A 15288-nucleotide genomic window follows, 5' to 3' on the forward strand; every position below is an offset into this window, starting at 1 on the left:
TGATCGTTTTAGCTAACATGTGCGTAAGCAATGCTTCTATTGCTTGTTTTAATTGCTTATTTGATTCAGAGATGCTGTACTCTTTCAGAAGATGCGTAATAGCACCCCCTACAATATAGCAGTAAAAATTCTGTCAATGGTGGGAAAGAGTTAAGCATAAACCTCAATAAAATTTGTGAGATGTGTGCCTAAACAAGAAGTAGGGAAAACAAGCTATTTAAGAATGATTTTTTCAGTGATAATACAGACCAGCATCAAGAACAACATGTGTATGTTGGTCTTTTCAATATGGTTTCTTTTGTTCTTCATCAGGCCTGGTCCTGGAAGGAGACTGTCCTGGAGTCCGGGACGTCAGGTCGCTACACGGTGGAGACCGTAAGCACAGAGGACGGAGTGCTGTCCACGCTCACCATGAGTAACATCGTGCCTGCCGACTTTCAGACCATCTACAACTGCACCGCCTGGAACAGCTTTGGCTCGGATACAGAGATCATTCGCCTCAAGGAACAAGGTGGGATCCAAGGTCCGCCAGGTTCCACCTTCTTTTCTTTAAAACATGTCTGCGGTAGAATAGTGATGCAGTGTTTCATAACCATGGTTTTTGAAAACACTGGAATAGACCAAACACATTCATTATTTTCTCCATTACTTTCCATTTATCACTTTATTCATTGTATCACTTTTTATTGGAATAGACCAAAAAACATTCAATATGTTCTCCCTTACTTTCCATTTATCACTTTATTCATTGTGTATCACTTTATATGAGATTAGCAAGTCACATCAACATCATATTAATATATTTTTCTTAATTTACCAATTTCAGATTACTTTTCATTCGCCAATCGGCAAATTATTATTTCATAGCAACAGCAAAAGTAATTGCACTTTTAACTGCAACTTTAATAAATCTTGTAAATCTATTAACAACACTTAGCACTATTTAATTTGCAGCCTTGCAACAGTTAATTATTTCTCTCTTGTGCATTTCTTACATCTCCCCAGCGTTTTCATGGTTTGGATGTATTTACATGTAATACGTTTTAGACCTATTTTTGTGTCACTTGATCTTTGAAGTGATTGTTTTTTTTTCGAAAAGTGACTTTCATGCAGTGTGTAATATAGCTGTTTGTAAAAAGTTAAAAAAGTTTTAAAGATCAAAGTGCACGATAAAGTTATTGTCTCCTAAAATCGATTCTGAACTGCCGAAGCGAGTCATCAGTAATCGTAACAATGTAATGCATTTGCATAATGCCAGCCTACGCTCTTCATTGGCTGCCTCCGAACAGCGTCTGCTTTTCCCCGCTCTCAAACACTTTAGTTGTAGCTGAGGTTTGGAAGGGTTTGGTTCATGTTGTCAACATGTCGAGAATAAACTGTTTTTAGAGCTGCACAGGATATCCACTTTCCATGCACTTCAAAAGAATGAGACTCGCGCTTGAATTGATACGTAAAAAACGTCACCATCGTTACTTTTCATATCACTATCAGCGCTGAGGAAACCTCCGGAGCTGAAATTCAGGTATGGTAATGAGCGGTCGACTCTCATTTCCAGCGGTCGACCAATCACAACAGACTGAGTCATCTGACCAATCAGAACACAGAAGGCTCTCAGAAAGGAGGGGTTTAGAGAGACTGAATCTTCGAATTAACCGTTTTCAGACTCTTTGAGAAATTAGGTGATGTGCAATGTATATTATGAGAAAACTAAAGTCGTACCTTGGATGCATGTTAACCTATTGTGGGAGACTCCAAAATGAAATAAGAAACCATTAAAACAGCATGGGCACTTTAATGAACTAGTTTCGACCACAAAATGAGAATTTGGCCATCGTTTACGGATTTCAAACCCTAATGAATTTTGTTTTGTTTGTTTTCCAGTGATACATTTTTACCAAATGTGCTGGTTGCTCTTTTCCCTAAAATTACAATTAATGGTTACAAAAAAAGCATACCAATGCATAAAAAGTATCATTATACTACTCTTCCAAAGTCCTCTAAGGCCATACGATATCTCTGTGTATCAAACATTTTTGGGTAAACTATTCCTTTAATGAAAAATGCATTTCTGGGTTTTTAATAATTGCATGCAGTAATGCTGACATTAAATATGCAAATGTGTTTGTACGCAGGGGTCATAATGCTTAATTTACTAGGAGACCGTAATTAGCATTGTACAGCTTATTGTCTGACTCGCATTAACATTTGGCCATCAAATCTGGTTATCATTCGGTATAAATATACCAACAAAAGAACAAATGAAACAGTTGATTTGGCTCTAATTAGCCAAAGCACAGCTTATCAAACACTCATGGGATTGTTAGAATTCGCATTACACCCACGTCCAATCAGAGTATGTAAATGATCCAAGGTGAATGATAAAATCCGATGCAGGGTTCACATTCAAGACATGTTAACTGCGTGTCATGTGCTAAACATATGCGATAATTGGCATGTCTGCAAATTGTTACGCCTGGTTTTCATGTAAACTGTGGATACCTGTGCTTTCTCCAGAAGGTGATGGCGGTGTTAATTGCCTTTGAATAGATGCCTTGAAGGTGCAAATGTTTCTTTGACACGACATTTGATTCTCAGTTGTTCCATGCTGGTGCGGGTCTTGAAATATTTTCAGGAGTAAGAGGTGGTGTCTGCGTTGCTGGATCTACCAGTCCTGCCCATGCTGTGTTATTGTAGAAGACTCTGTTTTGTTTTCCAACAGAATCCCTTCCTGTTGCTGTGATCATCGGTGTGGCAGTTGGCGCTTTCGTTGCATTCATCGTCCTCATGGGAACCATAGGAGCGTTCTGCTGTACACGCTCTCAGAGAAGTATGTACCAATTGCCTTCCTGCATGACCATCACCAGAACAAGTACTTCTCAGTCAGACAAAGAGCAGGTTGTTAAGGTGTTCATGTCACTTCACAGAAACCAAGCCTTTATTTCTATATATTCCTTTTAGTTGAGTGTTTGTGTAGGGTTGGGTGGTATGACGGTATAGACCAGAAATGCATCAGCCGGTTAAAATTCTGCAATGCTGTTAAAACCGTGGTTAAAAAAAGGGAAAACTTTAGTATTATTCCAATGTTGGTACGCCATGTGTTTTTGGTGTCGCTAACTGTACATTGGTAAGGTTTAATTGTAGATTGCTTACAGTGATTTAGAAACGTTGCAACTTGATTTGCATTAATTGAAATATTTAACTGAAGTGCTGTTATACCAACACATGTGAGGCTGTGTACATAAATCAATTAGTCATACTTATTATGTATTCCTGTTCTGAGTTTTTTGTTATTTACGTGTGCATTTTAGTGCATGATTTTTACGTTGTAAAATTCGAAGATTAAGGGGTGTAATATGTCATGAATAAAATTAAAAAATGTTATTCGTAATGCTATAACTACTCTTGTAATAAAATGTTACTACCTAAATATTATAATTGTACATCATGATTCTCAAAATCTAAAATGTTTTTTTCTTACAAATCTTTTTGCTACTCATGAGGCTTTTGTCATACCGCCCACCCTTATCTCTGTGTTTCTTATTTGTTTTCCTTTTACCGCATCCATTCTCTCACATGATCAAAAGAGAAACCAGCTCATCCATGTACAGGTTAGCGTCAGACAGCGAAAAATGAGCTTGCAGTTTATGATTGTTGGTGGCATTTCTAGCGTTGAGCATGTTGTTGTTGTATGCCACAGAAGACGCTCACCTGGTTATGCCTACACTGCCCACCTCCATCTGTGCTCAGCAGAGAGAACTTGCAAGCAAAATTAAGACAGAAAGTAAGACCTGTTACCTGACCGTCACCAATTATCTATAAACATTGTTCTTCAATGCGTCAAGATGAGCTGTGTGATTCTAATGTGATGTATAATGGTTCCTCTAGGGCTCCTCTTATCTTAGTTCTGTGGTGTTATGCTGCCTTCAAGTCCTCATAAGATTTAGGATGTTGTAAACATGACGGAATGTGTTTTTATTTTGAATAAAATGGGCATTTTAATATTGCAGTTACACTTTATATAAGGTTACATTGGTTAACTGCATAAGGGAACATTAACTAAAATTAATAAATGCTTTATAATAGGTTTCCATTGTTAGTCCATGTTATTTCTAACATTTTTTGATACATTATTAAAGCAAAAGTTGTATATTAGTTTTATTTCATGGACCTGAGCCAACATGACCTAACAATGAACAGCAGTTTATTAACTAATATTAACAAAGAATAATTAAATACTGCAACAAATGTATTGCTTATTGTTAGATCATGTTACTTAATGCATTAACTAATGTTAACTAATGGAATCTTATTGAAACATGTTACATGTTTCTAAATCAGGACTAAATCAGGAAACTATTTACATGAAAAGCATCAAAATGAAGAACACACACACACACACACACATGTGTGTGTGTGTGTAATTGATGCTTTAGCTTAATGTCACTAATAGTGAGTATTAACTACAACTGTTGGCCTCAATAGACTCAAAAAACAATAATTACTGCTTAATAATATTTAGTACGGTAGTTGTTAATTTTCAGGTATTGGGTAGGATTAAGGGATGAAAATATGGTCATGCAGAATAAGGCATTGATATGTGCTTTGTAAGTAATAATAAACAGCCAGTATCTTAGTAATATGCATGCTAATAAGCAACCAGTTAATAGTGAGAATTGGACCCTTAAAGGTTGTATCAGTGATTTCAGGCCCAAAAATAAATGTCTAATCTTTCCTAACGATCCGCTAGCTGCCCGCCCCATAAGCATGCCGTCCAAAAACCGTGTCTCTGTAGGCAGCCTAGGCTCTGAGATCTGCACACAAAAACAAATGGGTACAACCACCGCTCAAAACCAAAATAAAGTGTTCCAACCAATCACTGACAGGGGCGGGTGTTGTGAGGTTTTGCGCTCGTGCACGGCTGGACACGAAATCGGAGCAACACCCGCCCCTGTCAGTGATTGGTTGGAACACTTTATTTTGGTTTTGAGGGGTGGTTGTACCCATTTGTTTTTGTGTGCAGATCTCAGAGCCTAGGCTGCCTACAGAGACGCGGTTTTTGGACCGCATGCTTATGGGGCGGGCAGCTAGCGGATCGTTAGGAAAGATTAGACATTTATTTTTGGGCCTGAAATCACTGATACAACCTTTAACTAAAGTGTTACCATAATAAAAGACATAATGAATTACCATATTAATATAATAATCAATGATTATATTAAAAAAACAACAAACAAACATTTGTTATTATGTAATATAGGCTATTTCTCAAAACATTAAATTACTGACATGCCCCAATGCCAGAAAATTGGGATTCATCTTAGTTCGTAAATATGACTTGAAGGCAGCATGTGTTTTTAGGGACTCTTATTAAGGCAATGTGAAGTGGCATGGAGATAGATAATTTTTTTTAAATATATTTCACATCAGTACATTACACAAAATGGCATGACTGGAGTAACATATGTAACTTTCCTCTCAGACCTCAAAGGTGTGGTATCAGCCAAGAACGACATTCGAGTGGAAATCGTTCACAAAGATCATAACGCAGCCCGAGAAAACGAGGAACACACCGCCATGAAGCAACTCATGGTGAGTCACGTTCTGAAGTAAACATCCCGCTTGCCATTACCCCATCAGCACCCCCAAATCAACAAGCTAGCTCATTATACTAGTCCCTGTCACGTCCTTAGCTAATGAATGCTAATCATCCCCACCCCAACACTAATAGTGCCTATCTCCCTCGCCACAGCTAACGTCAAACCCATGAATACTGCAGCATTTAAGTGTGAGAACCCTGCTGGCATGGATGCCTATATTTAGCCCCTAGCCTGCATTTCCTGGGAGGACATGGGTATAGATGTAACCATAGAGATGCCAGTGATCAAGTGTTTGTCAAAAAAACATGCTGCCCCCTTCTATGGAAATTTCACTCATTGCCACACAAGCCTCAAAGGCCTAGAATCAGAGCTATTTTTGAGTTAAGGATGCAAAACTTGTGACAAAGCAAGACAAGGTATTTGGACACCTCCCAACGATGGTGTTGCATGGAAAATGTTGGCTAATGACATGCAGAATATTCACAGGAAATTTCCCCAGTTGAAGTAGCTTTCCTTTTGGAATTTGGAAGCTTTTTGGAGTACCAAAGCTTCACAGTGATTTGAGGGGAAGGGAGAGAGTAACCCAAATATTAACGTGGGGATGGGTCTGTTGTTTGCTACAGATTGAACGGGGAGAGTTTCAGCAGGAGTCTGTTCTGAAGCAACTTGAGGTTCTTCAGGAAGAGGAGAAAGAGTATCAGCACATCAAGGTATGTCTCCATGGGATTTGAAGGAAGTGATATAAGAAAGAGAGGAGTTGTTTGATATATGCCACCCTACTAAAATATCCTCAATGCATATTTTGTAGGGCTCGCAGTCAGTTAAATATGTAATAATGATTCATCTAGTATACTTTAACAAGTGCAGCAGGTACAGTTATACTGTATACTCTTAAAAATAAAAATAAAATAAAATAAATATATATATATATATATATATATCATTTTTTTGATAGGCTTTCCATTGCAGAAAAGGTTCTCAAGTTTGAGGGCCAGATTTACTAACTGCTTGTGCCAGTGCAAACCCTCTTTTGGTGTTAAAAAATACTGTGAGTATTTACTAAAGACACGCAGTGAAAAAATATTGCTGAAAACGTGTGGACAGGGTTATATTTGTGGATGACCTTACTGCATATGAATTTGTCGGAGTTTCCCTTTCAGACGGAAAATTTATGAGAGAAGAGTACAATGTGATTTACTAGCGTTTGCGCTAGTCACATAGCTGGTATTTGCGGCATTACTTAACACCCAATAAGCATGTTTGCTTCACCTGTCAAGCTTCACCAGGGCGAGGACGCACTGAATCGTTCTTTAAATAGTTCAAAGTTACTATTAGAATAATGTTATTAACTTGACAAACTATACATCATTAAAAAGATATAAGACTCAAGTTTCAGTATTTGACAAAGTTTTTTATTCTAAGAAACTTATAGTGACAGTTTGCACCTGTGTTAGTAGATTTTTTAAACGTTTTCAACTTCTTCCATAAGCAACCCCAGTGACGCGACGCAATGGAACCCACAATTCAGTTTGGCAATGCATGACGTCACCCATTCAATGTAAATGAGAAGCGATAATGCTGACGCCCCGTGTGAATGCACCGTCACCAACTGCGTGTCCACACAAAACATGACATTAATGCACGCGGCCAAAGAAAAACAAGATTGTTGTCTTGTGAACATGAACAATGTGCCACACAGAACACAACAACACACATGGGCCAAAAAGCATACGGCCCGAGCGAACCCAAAGCCGCACACTCGCACAACAAGTCTAAAGTGCACAAGAATGAGTGAATTCTCATCCCGTGTGAAGAGACAGAACCCTGATACGGCATCACTGTGAAAACACCCTTTTGGAACCTTTATGTTTAAGTGTATGTGCTTAAATAGATTGAATAAATAAAAAAGATAATCTTCATATTCATTTTAAAATAATGGTTCTTATTCATAAATAATATTTCATACTTGTTGATCTGCAATGGTAATTACATTTCTCCACACAATTGCTGCTAATAATTATCTTTATTTGATTTATAAATAAATAAGCCATTAAGGTCTTCCTCCATCATTTTCTCAAACTAGAGCTCTGCTAGGGGTCTGTTGTGTGGGAGCACTGCTGCACTGCTAACACTTAAGAAGTCAGACAGAACAAAATAAGCAGTTTTAATGTGAAACTGAAGGAATGCGAAAACTGCATTAAAAAAGCATGCTAAGGCTTTATAGTGAGTGTTAATCATTTATGCCAGGAAATTGCTTAGAAGATTGATATTTAAGATTTTGTTCAGCCAAAACCAATATTTAAAGAAAAAATGAATTAAAGTCTTAAACGAATTATAATTACCCTTTAAGCATTTGCACTGATCATCGAGTATGTTAAGTAAGATACTAATTTAGCTAAATGTAGTGTGAGCACAAAGAATAACTATTGTAATTATAGTTCGATTAACATATGATCCCACCGTTAAGCAGACAGCAGTTCCTGACAAAAGTAGCATAGCTTTTGTTCTCTCGTTTGTACTTATTTCCGAGTGCAAACGCAGTGTTCCAAAAGTCTGTTTCATGGCCTCCTCTACCTGCTCCCAGCGGGATTGATTCCCTCCCTACATGTAGATGAGTGTGTAAAATGAGCAGTGTGAACAGATATGGAGTGCACACAATCCCTGTTGCCTGATAAAACCGCGCCTGACAACACCTTTCTCGTGTTGTCATAGAGAAGTCACCTACCAGTGATTATCGTCTCTCCCCCGCGGGATCTGGCCTGCGCACCCGCTCAAAATGGCATCCACGTCCACGTTTGGCGCCTGTTTTGCTTCTTAGCAACTGTGTTGATATAGCACCACGACAACGACAGCAGCCATGGTATCAAGTTCCTTCGCTTAGATTTTTTCTTTCCATGACAGATTTAAAAGCCCTGATTCTGAAGTCCAATTAAAGCTGAAAGGTACAGACTAACAACCAGTTTGTGTATCAAGGTTTTGTCTAATTAGCCAGTAATGATATTTTGAGGGTACTGCTATATTTTTGCCAAGGTTGCATGAGAAAAACACAGACGTGTTCAATTTGGATGAGATAAAATCACAAAATACGTTAACTCTCAATTTCGATGGTCCACTTTAGACATTCTACTAACTATAAGTTTGCAACTACATGTCAACTAGCAGTCCTTAGAGTACTAGTAGACTGTGAATGTTGACATGTAGTTGCAAAGTTACTTATAGATAGTAGAATATCTAAAGTGGATTATAAAAATAAAGTGTAACCCAAAATTCATATTTGAAACACAAATTAAGCTAACCTCCTCACGGTTAACTGAATAGGGCTACAGTATACTTACAGGGTATAATAGTATTCAGACTTCTGTCAGGATCATTATCGTCGAAGAGGATTAGCAGTTCTGTTCTGACTGGACGAGAGGAAGAGCTGGGGATGAAGGAGGGTAATTAGCTCCTGAGCAATAAAGCTCATTGGACCTTTATATAGGAATTCTGTGATAGGTGTCGTATTCCTGTATTCGTGTATTAGCTGAGAGTCAGCTGATGTCAGCTGACGTGACCTGGCAGAACTAGCTCGACGCTTGATTTTTCGAAAGTTTGACTACGGTACAAGTATTATTAGGATCGCATTCCCAAAAGATGACATACTGTGGGGTCTTCAAAAATTCTGGAAATTGTACAAAATGTTTGAGTATAATTTCATTTTTGACATGCTTAAGGGGCGTTCACACTGACAATGATTAATTTGCTGGAGGCTACCAACTCTAAGTGCATTTGGTTTCTAGTAGTCATTACCACTTAACTGTATGCAGCTGTGTAAGACAGTATTGCTTTGATCCCTATTTGCATTAAGTTGAGCTCAGTGTCAATTGTTCAGATAATCGCAACTCTTGAAGATGAATTGCTTCACTATCAGTGCAAAAGCTGTTTACTGTTATTTCGTTTTAACTCATTTCATTCAATGACGTCTTTGTTAATGCATTGTTCCTCATAGGATCCTACTAATGGATACTACAGTGTGAACACCTTTAAGGAGCATCATGGCACCCCAACCACGCTGGCAGGAAACCAGACCACAGAGCTCCGGCGAGACCCTGCCACAGCCACCACTGGCAAACAGCGGGTTCCCACAGGAATGTCTTTCACCAACATCTACTCTACCTTGGGTGCTGGACCCAACCGCCTGTACGACTACAGCCAGCGGTTTGTGCTAGGCATGGGCAGCAGTTCCATCGAGCTTTGCGAGCGAGAATTCCAGCGAGGATCGATGAGTGACTCCAGCTCTTTCCTGGATACACAGTGCGACAGCAGCGTAAGCAGTTACAGCAAGCAGGACGGCTATGTGCAGTTCGACAAGGACAGCAAGGCCTCGGCCTCCTCCTCATCCCATTACTCTCAATCATCGTCCCAGAACTCAGACCTCACGCGGCCCCTGCAGAAACGCATGCAGACCCATGTCTGACTGCAGGAGATGGACAGAAGACAAAGGAATCCAGCGATGGGTTTGGCCAAAGGGGATTGAGCTCCCCCCACCCCCCCCAAGACGAGAATCAGGAAGCAGTTCAAGCACATCTAGCACGCCAGTTTAATTTTATCCTTCACTTGTTTTGCTTTTAACATTCTTTGATATTTGTGGATATTCCTCCTTTGTCCACATCTTATGAACAGCTCTGAAAAGCCTTACCATTTCAGATCCTTGTCAGGCTCATGGACTACCCTTCCCAATGCCCTTAATGTCTGGGCCAAAAACTTTCTCCAAACAACCGTGTGCCACAGTGACGCCACTTGCCAACACAGAAAGAAACAATAAACAAAACCAGTGTCCTTGCTGTAGTTCCAGTAACTCTGAAACAGCTCTGAATTAATGACCTCCTCGGAGAATGCATAGCAACATTGCTCAGATAAGGTGTTTGAAGAGAGTTGATGAAGGCTACACTCCTTACCACTCCTCGGCACCATTAAAGGACAATGCTTTGTTGCTCCTGTACATTCAAGCACAACTGTCAAAGTTGTATGTAAGATTTCTCAATGCCTCTACCACAGCTAGCTAAAGAAAATAAAAAATATATAAAAGGACAAAAACACAATGTATGAACTGAATTAAAACTATTGTCAGTCAGTATCTTTGGATTCTGGCCCTTCTGACAAAAGTTTGTCTGACATACAAATGTGAGAATCTCAGATAGAAAATGGCCATGAGCTGTCGGTTTACCATTCAGAGTTAAGATATTTGTGTACTTTGTTGTTATTTCTTTCTGAACATTCTTTATTTACAGTGTTTTAACAACTTGATTTCAAAAGTCATTGGACTTGCACTGGGAATGCACTAAGTGGATGATATAATCTTGTCTACTTGAGAGCATTCAGTAGGACTATTTAAGGTGTGTGGCCATTTGAGCCTGAGAGTGTTTGTGTTTTTTCATTTAAAAAAAATACTATTCTTTTCGAAAAGGGTTGATCTGGTTTGGTGTGAATAATGTGCGGATGATGGGAACAATGATGTTTGGATTTTAAAAAGATGCACTATGTCCTGTGTCCTGTTGTGTGAAGTCAAATTATAACGCTTACAATTCTTCCTTTCAATTCATAAAAAAAAAAATCGCCTGAGCTTGTTACACATGTGCTAGATATATTTTCAAATTGCTTGTTTCTTGCAAAATACAAATTTAGTTTACAAATCGAGATCCAAGTACTTTACATTTTGCTCCTGGTTGAATCTTCTGTCTGCTCTTCATGTGGCTGCCATTGGACTGTACAGCATTGGGTACTCTCACTGTTATAAGTGAGCAATTTGTGTTAATGTTTTTTGAATGGAGTGTGGGCTTTCATACTTCATGTAAATGTGTGTTGTTGTTGTTTTTCCCCCAATGTTTTAGTCTACAGAACTGAAATTGCAACCTATGGCACTACTGATAACTCAAGCACTTCACTCAAACATTTGCAAGGTAATATCACCCTTAGTCCCGAATCAAGGTACTGAAATAAAGCTAACAGCAATTGCGCTAGGATCGCATGCTACGTAGAATGTGCAGAGAGATGCAAACAGAAGCCAATGCTGTGGTGTATGGCAAGCTGGAAACTATAGGCATTTGCTCAATTACTGTATAGTGACTAAACCACAGGCAAGAGTAGAAGCTCCAAACAGACGGAGCTTGTCCCCCCCCCCCCCAAAAACAAAAACAATACAATTATGGCAGCATGTTTCTCTAGTACTAGACAAGAGCACAGCCATTATCTATGTGGTGAAATTGCCACTGACCCCTTATCACAAGGTTGAGGCTCATCCCAATATGTGCGCCAACTGTGCTTACATCCGCTGATACCAACACCTCTCTCACTGCCAAAGTTTTCCTGGGTTATGGCACTCTGAATCTACATTTAGTTGAATAACCTTTCCAAGCCCTATGACTGCACAAACAGATTGGGCATGAAAGCTATCAGTGTGTTTTGCTTATCAAAGCTTCTAACACTCCACTCTTTTATCTCCTCGTCAAGTTATCTCCCATTCCCCCTCGCTCATAAAGACATATATGTCATAAATGACATATACCAGAGGCGATCTCTCATATAACCAAGGAGGAGAAACTGTGGTTCTCACTCTTGAAATGCAAAGATCCTGATTTTGACCCAAAGGAACCATTTTGATTTCTACCGACCTGACAGTTCCTCCCTTCAACACAAATTCAAGAAACACTGCAAGGCGTGACACCACTGAGTCAGTCGGTGGTGTAAGCACTTTACGTATGATTATGTTTGAGGCATTTCAATGGGTTTCATACATGAGTGCTGTTGGATGAGTCTAATTTTACAAATGGATTGGTGCCCATTGTGGGGCTTAAACAGGAAAAGGCCTGTTTCAGTGCTGATAATATAGCTCACTCTTCCCTACACTGTATATAAATCCTTCATGCTTTCTGTGTGTACATTTGCAGTTATTTTGCTGTGTTCTTGAGTCAATTTCATTCGTAAAGGGCACAAAGCAATCACACCATTGATACTGTACAAACGATCAATCTTTAATTTAGGAATTTCCTCTCAGTTGATGGCAATGCCAGTGCTATACCCATAGAAAGAGAGTGTTTAAAATGAAATATCTGTATGTTACTTTACTTGGCCTATCTTTCTCTATTAGCTGGGCACAAAACGTTTCACGCAAGGTGAAATGAAAAAATACAGACCTACAGAAATATTGCAACACACAACAATCAAACTTGAAACGTGCACTGAATTTAGATCAAGGGGTTTTACACCTTTTGGCCGTTTCGGAGAAATCATTTTGTGAAAAATGTGAAAAACTGCACTTTTTTGTGAGTGAAATGAAACACTTTAAAGCTGAGCATAACAAGAAATAATAGGTTCAGCATAGAATGTATTTCTGGGAACCCTGCAAATATGAAAAACTCAAAACATATTATAATTTTCAATTCATACTTTTATCAGTTTTAAATACAGACTTTAAAAGGAGCTGAAGTGTGCAATTTTTCCATGTAAAATGACTTTCTCTAACCATGCCATTAGTTTGGGGTGTGGCTACCAATTAATTTGTCTATTAACAAATGAGAGAGAGAGAGGAAACCTGTTAATAAACCATAATTTTTGCAAATCTGTTTAGCAACGCTGTGTGCAAAGAAACTACACACTACAACTTAATATTAATGCATTTGATTAAATGGATAAATGCTGAACGATGACGAAAAATAGTCACCCCTTATCCAAGACATACTTCGAATAATGGGCAGCTACTCTACCATCCCTTTTGCCACTGCATTAACTTCCACTTTACAATGCTAATAGAGCCATATGGGTCTTCATTATTTGACATTAGCATTTGTGTTAACAAATTATACCATATGGACTAGTTGATTCAGTCTTAAAACATGGGAAAAGAGCCACAAAATCTCCCAAAACAGGTCACCATTCATGTAAAGAAGCTGCCAGCACGTGCTAAAATGAACATGGCGCCTGTCAGCAAATATTGGATCATGGCTGTTGTTCTGTTTGAGTAGCTCTCAGTACTCTTTTGTAGCCTGTGTACTTTTCTTATCACTCAGCCCTGGTGAGTTTCAATCCCTTCTCCCACTGGACTGCAAGTCTTGCCTGATTCAGGCACCGGATGGTCATGCACTTACAACCAAACCAAACAGATGAACAAATATCTCTGAATGATAGGACAGGGTCATTGCCAGTTTCAGACAGCAAACCACATTTATGGGTTTTACATTTCTCCCCTGACATTTCAGCACGGCCAGGCGGGCTACTGGCTGATGGAATGTTATGAATTCCCCTCTCTCGACAATACTGTTTTATATAGGCCTCTCTATTAGGACGATCCCAGAGCAAGTTTTGTTTGAGGATGGTCACAGTATAGGCTGCATAGGCATATTATTGTGTAACCACTGCGGAGGCATTGCAACGATGATTTGTAAAATGTACAGTACGTAAGAGAGCGGATTATGTTCAGTGATGGGCAGCTCTCTCTGAATGGTGTGTGTCAGTTGTGTTTTCTTTTTCTACATGTCTTAAGCACTTTCTACATCAGATTTTTATTTCAAATGTTATTTCCACAAGACGATATCTAGTTAGTCGTTAAGTGACATGCTACTGCCGTAACAAAGATGGTGTGTACACAGAGGTCGAGAAAATCAATCCAGCAGTTCTGAAGTTATTATACTGTAATGTACTGGAGTTATAAAAGAAGGTTAACCACTATTTTCTTGCAGTGACTCTCTCTATCAGTAAAAGCATTAAAAAGATGTACTTTACCTGTAATGGTCTGTGATCTTATGATGCTTTGGCTCTGTATATTTCTGAAAGAAAATTGAAAATCATTTCAAAACGAGTTGTGCTTGATGTCTTTATTTAAACCTCTTTGTGGGTTTTTGCTTGTGTGTGTGTGTGTGTGTGTGGGGGGGGGGAGGGGGGGGGGTATCAAAATATATCAAAGTCTATATAAATCAAAGAAAGTCTATATAAATCAAAACACAAATGGATTATATCAAATCTATATTTAGCAAGTAAAACTTCACATCTCGTTTTAATGAAAGTGCATTTCAATGCTGAAAATAATGTCACATATTTATTTTGTTTGGATATAAAGCCTAATATATTTTCTATCTCCCCTAAATGGTTATTGCATTGTATTATTTGCATGTAGAAAAGCTTTTTCCTCTTTTCTCCTCATTTAGAGGGTGTACGTCTCATTCTGGTTTCTTATGTGCTTTCTCTATCTCTCTGCATCATCGTCAATATTAACCTTCCGATTTTGGCTATTCAATCGTGTAGCCTTGTTAGTAGTTGGACAGATGGATAAATAAACCTGGTGTAGTTTTTGTTTCATCATTAATTTATTTTGAGAAAATGAGTACTTGGGTTGGTAAGACCTCTGGGATGGAGATTTCATTTTTATGTTGTATGCAATGAATGATTATGAATGATCTGAAATTCCTGTATTCGGATTACAGTTACTGACTTAATATGACATTCAAAACATGAAGTACACCCACCTCTTCTGTGACATCTGAAATTGCATGAGCCTTTTAATAAACCCGTATGACATCACCAGTCTCTCGCAGTTTGGAGACAATGTAAATTGTGCCAAGCACTAAAGAAGTCATTTTTGGAAACCCCGGGAGACGTAATCTCAGGTAAAATGGTTTGTAGTACAAATGTAGACTACAATGTGAGTCCTTCAGAGATG

The 15288-nt window shown here is 38.7% G+C and overlaps 1 protein-coding gene across 3 annotated transcripts in view; it reads left to right on the forward strand.

Moving 5' to 3' along the window:
• kirrel3b (kirre like nephrin family adhesion molecule 3b) overlaps positions 1-14430 on the forward strand; it is a 648233-nt gene extending 633803 nt beyond the window's left edge. The window contains exons 12-18 of one of the 3 annotated variants that reach the window (XM_077225055.1): positions 313-511; positions 2720-2827; positions 3585-3608; positions 3698-3781; positions 5480-5589; positions 6221-6307; positions 9586-14430. In XM_077225055.1, coding sequence (XP_077081170.1) covers positions 313-511; positions 2720-2827; positions 3585-3608; positions 3698-3781; positions 5480-5589; positions 6221-6307; positions 9586-10053 — 1080 coding nt within the window. In that variant the 3' untranslated portion in view covers positions 10054-14430. Of the gene's footprint in view, positions 1-312; positions 524-2719; positions 2828-3584; positions 3609-3697; positions 3782-5479; positions 5590-6220; positions 6308-9585 lie in introns of all 3 variants that reach the window. The other 2 variants (XM_077225054.1, XM_077225056.1) reach the window with 2 other exon arrangements.
• The last annotated feature ends 858 nt before the right edge of the window (positions 14431-15288 follow it).

This window comes from Siphateles boraxobius, unplaced genomic scaffold (assembly GCF_051911475.1).
Source record: "Siphateles boraxobius isolate OS27281-9 unplaced genomic scaffold, OSU_SipBor_1 98, whole genome shotgun sequence".
In the NCBI taxonomy this organism is placed as follows: domain Eukaryota; kingdom Metazoa; phylum Chordata; class Actinopteri; order Cypriniformes; family Leuciscidae; genus Siphateles; species Siphateles boraxobius.